Raw genomic sequence first — 10862 nt, 5'->3', positions numbered from 1 at the left:
GTGGTGCCTGCCGAGTCTGCCGCCCCCGTTGCTCCCGCCGAGTCTGCTGCTCCAGTGGTGCCTGCTCAGTCCAGCGTCCCTCTTATCAAGACTACTGCCCCTGCTGCCCAGCCCAGTGTTCCCGCTGCCCAGCCAACTGTCCCAGGTGCTAACGCTACCGTTCCTGCTGTGACCCCGAAGCCCTCCGCAAGCTCAGGCTTCCCTAAGTTCGCCAACTCGACCATCCCGAAGACCTCTACTTCTTCTAGCCACACCACCGGTGGTGGAAACTTTGTTGGCGGCGGTGGCGCTCCTGCTAAGCCAACGTCCACTGGCTTCGCTCCTACCAGCCCCGGCTCCAAGCTCCTCATTCCTGGTCTCACAGCTGTCGCCAGCATTGCCATTGGACTTATGCTGATGGTATAAGCGGCATTCCTTTCGACGATGGTGATCTCCGCTCCGAAGCAGTATCATGTAAAAGATGATATTGCAGAAATGTTGACGACGCGGGACCATTTGATGATATTTCTCCTTGACATATAGTACTTCTACTTCCGGGTTTTCACGGTTAATGGCTTGAAATTCTCCACCCTCTTTTCGAAAAAGAACATGGGAAATTTATTAGGGCGTTAGGGTTTGGCGTTTTAGATCATCTACTTAATCTTATAATAATAATAGACTGGCATTCACAATAACTCTCCTTCCACATGTCAAGCATAGCCTGAAACGCAACTTCAACAGAGATAAGAAGAAACAAGTATAACCAAACCTTCCAACATACATTCTAACTCACCCCACAGCCCCCAGAATGCAACCAGAACAGCATCAAGAAAAGTAGATATATTTTTTTTTTTTAAAAAAAAAAACCTACTCCTCCCCAGGCCACGAATAAGCAAAAGGCAACAACTCCGCAATGCCAACAACCCTAGGCCCATCATTCCCCAAAACAATAACCCTAATCCCCGGCCACAAGTCCAACAAAACCTGCCGACACCGTCCACAGGGACTCAAGATACGCCGGGTATCCTCAACGGCCACAATATGGGTGAGCGTCTCCGCCCCAGCCGCGGCAGCATTCCCCAGGGCGACGAGTTCGGCACAAGGGCCGCCGGTAAAGTGGTAGACGTTTACGGCGGAGAAGACGCGGCCGTCGGAGGCGAGGACGGCGCTGGCAACGCTGTGCGTGTTGGAGGGTTTGATGCTGGTTATTGTTTTTGTGGCGGTTTCAAGGAGGGCGGTTTCTTGGGGGGTTAGGGTGGTCATTTTTGGTTTCTTTCTTTCTTTCTTTTCTTATTGTTCGAGAAGGAGGACTGGTCTAAGGTTGGTTATTTGGAGTCATTCTTGCTTAACTTATACTTGACTGGACTTCGTGTTTTTGTCCCCGACATCCCGATTGGGTATAGAGGGTTTCTGGGGAATAAAACAATTCTGCCTACTGGAGGTTGCATCCTTGGAGACTAGTGGGTCTGGAATATGTTGATTTTATTTGTGTAGAAAGATGCTGGAGAGCATGGGCTTTGTTTATACAGGCAATTCTTTACGATATGTGGTGGTCTTGTGACTATAAAACTTGCAGTTAAGATTCTTAAGAAGCATCTACTCCGTGTATGTGCAGAGGATTTCTATGAAACACAATAGAATAAAAGAAAAAAAAAAGAAAAAGAAGAAACTACAAACTCTACCAGCCATATTTAACGCAAAAATAACCCTTCTACTTCCAACGCTCCACCTCCCCACCACCCCTCAGCACCGCAACCCACAGCCGCGCGAGAATGGTCATAGACGCCGCCATTAAACAGCGCCGTAGCATCCTTCCCCAACATACCTTTAACAGCAGCCTCACCCCCCGGATTCTCAGCTAGGAACGCCCCAAGATCATGCACGACGCCCTCAACAACGACAAGCACCTGACCCATCTCCACTCTCCGTCGATACTCCGTCCAACCAATCACAGGAAGCTCCTCCAGCGGCGTCCCCCAGTCTGTCCGACGGAAACTCATGATGGAAGTTATGAAATCCCTCGCCGAGGGTAATCAGCGCTGTGAGCAGATGATCGAGCGGCGTATGTCGATCATCACACGGCTGATGGCCTAGATAATGTGCCAGAGAATTCACACAGAACGTAGCCTGATTGACAAAGAAAGCTCGCAGCACGCCAGCGTAGAGAAACCCACCCGTCTAGTCGTTCCACCCCAGTCCGGCTACCAGACAGGGGAGCAGCCAACCCATGCCGAAGGCAGCTAGGAAGTAGTGCTTATGTTGCCAGACGACGATAGGGTCGTGGTCGATATCAGAGAGGCTGATGCGGGCTCGCTTATTTCTTTCGTTTTGTGGCGGACGGAGGAGAGTTTATAGGATGTGCGTGTGGAGGAGGCCCTTGTTCACGCTGTACGGGTCTAGACCGGTGTCTGTGTGTCGGTGGTGGAGACGATGCTCGCGCACCCAGAACCGGATGAAGCCTTGGAGACTCCCGGCGCTGAACGCAGCGAGAAGCATTTCAGGGAGTGGATGCTGTGTAAGATTTGTGGGCCCATAGGCGGTGGTATTCTGTGGTGTTGTTAGTCCCCCCCCTCTTGGCCTTTTAATGTTCTAGGGTAGAGAGTAGTTTACCGCCTGTTATAGAGCCCAGCGACAATAAGTAGTACACCACTGACAGGACTAGAGTTTTCCAGACCAAAGGAACCCAAAGTGACTGGATAAAAGTCCATAGTGGGATGCGAACCAGCATGGAGAAATTGAACCATTGGAAGCGTTGATACCACGGTTGGTGGTCTGTGAGGCTGCTTGTTGCCATTGTGAATCTATACCATTTTCTTGTTTCCCCCCAAGCTCTGCTCGGCAGAGACGCTTGCTTCTTTATAAGGGTCTATCTTGAATTCCTTTTTCCTCCAAATAGAAGGTGTCTCGCGACCTAGAACAAATCAGCTACCCGTCTTACCTTAGCGAGGGATTTGTGTCACGCTGCATCTCCGGTGTCATCTTGTGTTGGCGACTGGAATGAAGGGAAACTTGATCTTGGTTTGATTGATGGCATCAGACACGTCATATTTATTGCATCGGCTTGACTAGACTGTTGGAACCGTGGCTATATAATAGCCCACTCTGGAGTTGATCGAGTGATCTCTGTCAATTTCTGGATTTTTTCTCATCCGAATGATCTCGCAGTTTCAGGCGTGTATGCAATATGACGTTTGGTTTGTCTATATAGTGTGAATGCCTCATGTAGTTGAGAATAGTATCTGGCATAGATTACAAAAGATTCTCATGAACAGGTAATGCTGGAAATTTTAGATGGAAGGAGAAAAAGTAGAGTAAGAATGAGCGACAGAGAAGATAGCTGGCAATACCCCATCTTACCAACCTACGACCTAGAAATCCAGTTCGTCCACTGACAAGAACAGCCCCCAGTTCCACCGTCAAAACCACCATAACCCGACGCACTCAAAGCAGAATCAGACATATTAAAAATTCCAGGTGCCGAGTTGATCAGTTGACCGCCAAACCCGCGATCTTCTACTTGTAGTTTCGCCTCGGTCGAGTTGACATGCTGATCTGATTCCATACCGTAGCAGTACACCATCTTCTTCTTGATCGAGCCGCCATGCCGATCTAGAGTGATCGTTATCGGATACGGGAAAGAACCGGGACGAACGAAGTCAGTAGCGGAGTTAGAGCTAGTTGGATTGCTAGTTCCTGTGTAGGTTGGCGTTGGTGTTGTGCTGGCAGCTGAGCTGTTACTGAGGAGGGTCTTTCCGGGGCGAGTCCAGATCTGGACGAGAAAGCGTGTCTGAGCCCAGGTACACCTGACTCGGGCATGTGCTTTACTTGGGCCGCCGTTCGCATCGCTTGTAAAATCATCGTTCTTGCTGTCCGTGAGTGGAGCAGATGACTCAAGGAAAATCGACCGGTCGAAATAGGTGTAGAAGCCGTAGTGCTCGGTGTCCTGCCCGCGATTGTATAGTCGCACGGGCTGTGATTCAGGAAGAGGGTAGAGCTCTGCAGCTGCCGCAGTGCCGTCGGAGTTTAGGTCTGGAGATGGGATGAGAGATTCTATGTCAGGGAACGAATTGTCTGATCTTCGTGACAGTTGTGAGGTGGAAATCTGGAGAGGGGAGAGTATTGTCATGTAGAAGGGCGTCTCTTCGCCCGCATAGGGAACGCTGTTCTTATCAGTGGTATTGCCCAGAAATGTCTGATCTTTCATATCTGGCGGGGATGGCGACGGGCTGAACAGGTTATCAGATCTTCTAGAAGCTTTTGCTTTGCTAGACTTCGACGCAACAGTCGTGCTATTCGGATATGTCCCATTTCTAAAACGAACCTCGACGCGAAAATTAGGTTGGTTTGCAGCATAAGGCTTGTTGGCTGACTGCTGTTCATTGGGCAAGGCGCAGCTCCAGAGGGTCGACGGCGTAATGCAGCCCGAATTTTGCACTTGTGGCTCCGGCCCAGCAACTGTTGCAATGCCTGTAGGCATAGGTGGATAGCCGGTTAAATTCAGCCATTGCGACTGGACAGGTGTCTCGTCCCCCCTTCTGGTGAGCATTATAGCGAGAATAACAGCGACCACGACAATGATAATGAAGAATGAGGCAATGGCCGCATACCACCGGCGCCTCAGTCGTCCTTCACGTCCAGGTCTCCCAAAACATCCCTTGTTGCTGAAGCAACCCCTACCGCGCCATAGTCCACCAGCTTTCCTACCGGCCGCATCTTCCTTCTCGAGCCTTCTTCGCCGATACTCTATTCTGTTACTTTCTGTAACTGGATTTGTCATTGCCCCCCGTGTGATCGGAAGGGGATCCACACGGGGTGGTAACGTGGCGGGAGTATTACGATGAGACGTATACACAGGCGCCGGGGTAGAGTGTATGTCAGATAGAGGGATTGAGCCTGTCTTTTCCGTTGCTCGCTGTAAGCCAGGGGAGACAGGACCGGGAGATTGCGGTTGTGCTTGCGGCTGCACTTCATGCTTTTGCGTCCCTTCGTCTGAAGAAGAAACTACTATGTACTGAGGCACAACTCGTTCAATAGTAGTGGTGGGAGCAGAAGACGGTGCAGGGGTATATTGAATGTATACATTCGTGACTGGCGGCGGAACGGTGCTACTTTGCTGAGCCGGTTGAACAAAAGGATTAGTCTCAGTTTGGTTGCCCGCTGGAGGTGCTGGTTCCCTAATGGTCTCTTTGGAGATTGGTTTAGTAGAATCCTCCTCGGGAGGAGCTCTCGTATCGTCTTTTGAACTGCTGTCTTCCTTCGGGCTCTCCACGGGGGTATCTGATTGTTTGTCGACGGCTGTTGACGGAGGCCAGGAAGTTGTGGCAGGAATGACTATAGATTTTGAACCGTCGGGTTCTTTGTCAACGGGTTTGGAGGCGTCATCCACATCAATAAGCACACCTCTTGGACCCGAACCACTGTCTTTTGTGGTATCTGCACTGTGGACTGGAATTTGGTCTTTAGGAGTTATCGAACAGACATGGTTGATGCATTCGAAATAAGGTTTCCCCGTAAACAGCTCGTGTGCACAAGCATGATAGTACTCGGCAGCGGCGCCCTGAACCGTTTGATCGGGAAAGACAAACGCTGCGCTACTCAGGTCACTTGGCTCCTGCGTGTGCCAGTCGACAGCTTTGTCATCGGCGAAAGGGTTGTTTTGAGTAGGCTGCCAGTCGGAGATACCTCGACTGGCCATCGTCTCTTCAGGTGTATCAGGTGAAAAGTACGATACCTCCTTCTCCCACCACTCATCACTTGATCCTGTCAAATGGGTGGCGATACTGGGAACAGGAGGTGGATGTGCGTCGATTAATGTTCTTCGGCTAGTCATTGTGCTGGAACGACCCAATAAAGGCGACAGAAGGTATGTCCACCATCCCTGGGACTGGTGCCTATTAACTTCGGTATTAACACTCAATCGACTCATTCTGTCGATTCCACTCAAACGATCAAAAGCGTTCTTAACGCTTCCGTTGGAGCATGACCTTGAACGAAGCCCCGGCCGCGATTGGATGTCTTCCTCGAAGACCGTACCCGTGGAATATGCACGTTGTTTCCTAGATGTCACAGATTGCCTTTTAAGAGTCTCTTGGTCCGCGACTTCATTCTTAGCTGATACATGCTCTGCTGGAATGGCAGGTACAGGCGGGATATCTAACTCGCTCCTTTCTATACACGGAGTGGGTTGGGAGTAAATACTAGATGCGACTCTAGGAGGGTTGCAAACTTGGCTAAAGCCTGCCCAAAAGTCATCCTCCTTTGCCGGGGTGACAACTATGGAGGGCGTGAGCGGCGTCTGCTGGGTATCTATAATGCCAAGCTCTTTAGAATATCTTTTCCGCGAAACAGTGGGTTCCTCGCGTGGCATGCTGAACCCAATCATTATCGGCCGGTCTGATGGAGATAAGTCGTCCTTGCCTCTCCGTTTTGGTGAGCCGCTAAGTCTCCAGTCAAACAAGGCAGATCTCTTCGCTGGGTTTGAGGGCTCGTCGGGAAGTCGCTGGGATCTTTGACTTGTTCCTTTCTTCAGGATGCTCTTGACCTTCTGCGTCGACCTTTCTTCGGCCCTTTCCTTTGAAAGGACCTTGAGATCATTTGGATCTACGAACCCTTCCTCCGGCGTATCATTCCAGGGTTTCGGTGTTGCTAGCGAAAAATCGGTGACCAGATTCAATCCCACGGGCCGCTCAGGATTCTTCTTGATTGTTGGTTTCGGATCGCCCGCACTCTCTGCCGCCCTTTGCACGAAGTAGTAACTATTGGCTTCGCGCATCGGCTCCTTGCCCTCCTGCCGTTGTTCGTATTCTACTTTGCGAGCAAAGGGGTTCTGGCTGGACACTTTTGCCCCCAGATGATCGAAGGGACGAAGCTTTTCCACGTCTCGCTCATCCGGGGACGAGGAGATCGGTGTGACAACCTCTTCTGTGATTGGGGACGACAAGGGAAAAGTCGGGATTGGGGGAATCCGCAGCTCAGCTTGCGGCTTCTGGCGCTTCCAACCCATCGTCCTGTGCGTTGTCAATGGAAGCCGGCTTATAGAAAACGTAGAACCGAAGTATTGGCGTGACCACAGGGCGACATACCTTAGTCAGATATGTATATCAACTAAAACAAACCGCTTCTCCACGGACCAGTAGAAAATGTCATAGACATAAGGGCGTGGTGCCGGGTCTAATAGTCCATCCAAGCCGGGTATTCCATACAATAGACAAAGGAACACATTAACAATGTATTATCCCTGTCAACAAAGCATTTGGGAGAGTGAATTGGGGGGAGGTGTCTGTCAATAAGACAAAGACAACAGCGGTACTTCGAAGTGACAGCGTGATTGTGTTAATCAGATGTTGGAACTCTGCCTTCCAGTCCTGATTTAAGAAAAGCCTGAGTATGTTTTTGGGGTCGAATTTGTAGCTGAGATGCGTAAATTGAATGAGAAAGGGCAGATTGGGAGGAGAAAGAATATAATCACAAGAACAGTGACGCGAGGAAGTCGTCCGATGGAAGAGAGCAAATCGGATGGGAAGACATTCGCTGAAGAAGTAACTCACATTAATTATTATTAGTCTAGGAGCTCATACATCAGCGCTCAGGACCTCGATCCATTTCATTGGGCATCTCTCTTCTGCAGAATGCTAAATCTCCGTGCTCCATAGTACATGCGGGAGCTGATGATGTTTGAGCTGCCTTCATTGGACGAGAAGCTCTGGTGACCCCTGCTAAATGCAGACCGGGGGTCCAAGTTCGATCAAATATTGGCCCAAGGAAAGATGCAGGAATGTTTGTAGCCGCCATGATGGAGTCGTGGGTACGGCGCTTATCCAAGACACTGAAGAAATGGCCGTGAAGCTCCCGAGCGCCAATCAGGCGTCGCGAGATCTCCTGAGACAAAAATAGATCCGACACTGATGGACCCCAAATACTTCAAGTATACGTATGTATACACATTTATCACCTGAAATAAATTGGACAGCGGATAATTGCTTTAGATGTACAATGACTCATGGAACACTCGTGCCAACTTCTGGCGAGAAAGGTTGCTTTCGGGGGACGTTCAATCAATCAATTCACATTTGGTCCCAATAACCATTCAGGACGCTTCATCAACATGATAATCACATAGACCTTGGGGATATCAATTGAAACACCATACACACTCCTATTCCAAGCTGGTTTGCGCTTTTTCGTTTTGGTACACACGCACTATAAAGGCACCCACTGTGTCAAAGTGAGGACAAACATAATGAACATACACTTCCCATATCCAAATCCAAATCCCAGATATCCCGTCTCCGATGCGAATAGATGAATCATGATGCGAAAGTTTATGAAGAAAAAGTAAAATAAAAAGGGAGATAAAGACGTCGAGGCCAAGTTCAATAAGACACCGCGGCAGAGTGTCTGCCACTGAAGGAAATCAGGAAAAGGCACGGCGATGGTGAGACGGAATGTTCGCGCTCAGAAAAAAAAAATATAAAAAATAAAAAATAAGAAGGGGGGAACCACCCGAACCAAATCTACAAGTGAGCTACAGAATGAGAAAAAGGTGACGTTTCCGCGTTCAGGGCGCAAGAGGCTGAATGGAACAGGCTCAGGACCGACATATTCGTATCACAGCCATGTCATAAAAATAATCGCGTCGAGAAGATTTCCTTTGTATTACCGTCGCTCATCAGTGTACTGCACACCTTGCATTGGTGCGACAGACCCATTCATCAGAGGCGGTAGAGTCCGTGGCTGCTCCTGCGTCATCCCGGCGCCCGGGGCGTAACCAGGAAACATGGCGCCATGTGACTGCCCATTAGCCTGTGATGTGGCCATCGAATGATGCTCGAACATTGACTGCGGTCGTGATTGCCCATTAGCTTGTTGCTGTTGCTGCTGCTGGTTAAGCTGGGCCCGCATGTCGTCCACTTCGGTCCGGAGAAGATCGTTCTCCCGGCGAGCGTTGCTCAGCATCTTCTCCAGTTGTCCAATGTATTCAATTGCTACCAAAGAGTTAGTATGGTAACTATATATAGACATAGGCAAATGTATCGTTACCTCTCGTAAGAGTCTCCCATTTACTCGACTTGTTGTTCTGGCTTTGCGGAAGACGCATCCGCAGAGCCTCGAAGCAATCCTTCATCTCGCTACGGCGTTTCCGCTCCGCCAACTTATGTGTCACCCTCAGCTCAGGTGTCCTGCTGTATGGGGTACTACCGCCGTGTAGGTCGGCCTCTCCAATAAGTCCACGAACTTGCTTGTGTTGTAGCGAATGATGGTGGACATTTTGAGGGAGTTCTGAAGCATGATCAGTAATTGATAACTCCACAGACCGGCATATGCTGCCGAATGTCACAGCTTGACATACCATGCTGACCACGAGGCAAACGGGAATCCGAGTAGATGCTGCTTGAAAAGGACTCCGCCGTGCTTCCTTTTCTGCAAAACTGTGCGTTCGACTTTTCGGTTGTGGAAGAGATCGAATTGGACCGTGCAACATCCGGATCTGGGAAAGCGTATGCAAGACCAGCTGTGGGCGCCTCCGCATTGTAAATTTCTGAGCGAGGGTTCGACGAGATCGCAGGGGCAGTGCGGCCAGCCGCAAATCCACGATGTTCGCCAGCCCGTGGGCCCAAAGGGGAGAGGGGCTGCCCCCCAGAATACCGGGGGCCTCGGTAAGTATTATTCATATTCACATCCATAGATATTCCACGCTCCCGTTGTAACCCCGAGACGATCGATGTCTGCGACGCGTTTGTGCTATGATAGGGAGAAGCGGGGTTTATGGCAAGGGAGCTTATTCCCTGATTCATCCGACTATCAATACTGCTCCGTCGTGACTCTGCGGGCTCTGCAATGCTACCTCTCTGAGATGGCGCGTCATAGTTCTGGTTAATGGACGGAAGCGCTGGATTTGGCTGCGCCGAGCCAAAGTTCGGAGATGGCTGTGCACCCGAGGAGGAAGGAGTATTGGCGTTCGAATGGTCGTTGGGATAAGGAGATCGATCGGAGACCGTGGACACGCGATTGGGAGACGGCTGAGAGGACGTAAGGAATGAAAGAGAAGGGTAGTTACCGGTCCCGTTTGTCGCAGTGGAGTAGGTAGAGGATCCTGAACAAATCGTGTCAGCACTCCTTCACCAACGAAGGTAATGTGGAGATTTTACTTGTGCTCTGAGGCATTGACCAATTCCCCGAATCGCGCTCGATTGTATTCAACGACACATTGCCGGGCGACTTCTCCGCTGGAGGAGCGGCGGTGGTGGTCATACTCGCTGTCAACGTCGATATCGAGGGGAGGGTCTGCGATGAAGATACTGTAGGGGTTCGGGGTCCATTGGTGGCAGGCTCCCACGGCCGATGTGTAAGCGTGGCTTCCATGGTCGATTATTTACGGTATGCGTGCCAATGCGGAAAACGAAAAGGAATAGTGTATGAACGAGCGTCCTGGTACTGATTCTAGGATAGACCAAATTCGAGCGCACTTATTTCATGTTCCACGAACAGGTAGGCAAGCAGTCAGATGGGTCGAACTGTCGGTCTGATTTTCAAGACGATAGAATATCCGTCGTCGCGAGAAATGATCGCAGAATCGTGTCGCTGGCAGTTGTTCCAGACCTCGACAGTGGCGATTTGCTGTCGTAGAAACGCCCAGAGAGCGTACCTCCAGGTTGCTTCTCTATTTCCGGATACCCTGCAGAATACTCCCTGCAATCCAGAGCCCTGTGTAAGAGACCAAAAGAGACTCTTCCCGTGATGTCTAGGCGTGACTCGGCAATGCGACACGGAGGATATCCGTCAACCAGGAACCAGTCGGACGTCGACCCACAAAATACAAAATCCGCCACGCAGAAATTTTTCCACTGGCAAAAATCAAATTCGATATTAGAAATCCGGAATAT

General features: G+C 50.2%; 5 protein-coding genes across 5 annotated transcripts; all 5 read right to left on the bottom strand.

Annotated features, from left to right (window-relative positions):
* Nucleotides 1-846: 846 nt before the first annotated feature.
* On the bottom strand, nucleotides 847-1242 carry ABOM_012185 (cytidine deaminase family protein; the record flags this gene model as incomplete). Its single annotated transcript, XM_022539313.1, has 1 exon — nucleotides 847-1242. One exon carries the CDS (start codon nucleotides 1240-1242, stop codon nucleotides 847-849), a length of 396 nt encoding a protein of 131 aa, XP_022382953.1.
* Nucleotides 1243-1670: 428 nt separating this feature from the next.
* ABOM_012184 (acyl-CoA desaturase) lies at nucleotides 1671-1979 on the bottom strand (the record flags this gene model as incomplete). Its single annotated transcript, XM_022539312.1, has 1 exon — nucleotides 1671-1979. The coding sequence occupies one exon, from the start codon at nucleotides 1977-1979 to the stop codon at nucleotides 1671-1673; it is 309 nt and encodes a 102-aa protein (XP_022382954.1).
* A 349-nt stretch (nucleotides 1980-2328) lies between these two features.
* ABOM_012183 (uncharacterized protein) lies at nucleotides 2329-2773 on the bottom strand (the record flags this gene model as incomplete). Its single annotated transcript, XM_022539311.1, has 2 exons — nucleotides 2329-2526; nucleotides 2702-2773. 2 exons carry the CDS (start codon nucleotides 2771-2773, stop codon nucleotides 2329-2331), a joined length of 270 nt encoding a protein of 89 aa, XP_022382956.1.
* Nucleotides 2774-3340: 567 nt separating this feature from the next.
* ABOM_012182 (uncharacterized protein) lies at nucleotides 3341-6982 on the bottom strand (the record flags this gene model as incomplete). The annotated part of the gene is made up of 1 exon (XM_022539310.1): nucleotides 3341-6982. One exon carries the CDS (start codon nucleotides 6980-6982, stop codon nucleotides 3341-3343), a length of 3642 nt encoding a protein of 1213 aa, XP_022382957.1.
* Nucleotides 6983-8634: 1652 nt separating this feature from the next.
* Nucleotides 8635-10341, bottom strand: ABOM_012181 (putative HLH transcription factor (Hpa3); the record flags this gene model as incomplete). Its single annotated transcript, XM_022539309.1, has 4 exons — nucleotides 8635-8963; nucleotides 9019-9258; nucleotides 9329-10072; nucleotides 10128-10341. The coding sequence occupies 4 exons, from the start codon at nucleotides 10339-10341 to the stop codon at nucleotides 8635-8637; spliced, it is 1527 nt and encodes a 508-aa protein (XP_022382955.1).
* Nucleotides 10342-10862: the final 521 nt, after the last annotated feature.

The sequence above is a fragment of the Aspergillus bombycis genome (assembly GCF_001792695.1).
Source record: "Aspergillus bombycis strain NRRL26010 chromosome Unknown contig00236, whole genome shotgun sequence".
Taxonomy (NCBI): Eukaryota; Fungi; Ascomycota; class Eurotiomycetes; order Eurotiales; family Aspergillaceae; genus Aspergillus; species Aspergillus bombycis.
The sequence above is the reverse complement of the archived record's forward strand: the minus strand, read 5'-3'. Positions and strand labels throughout refer to the sequence as shown.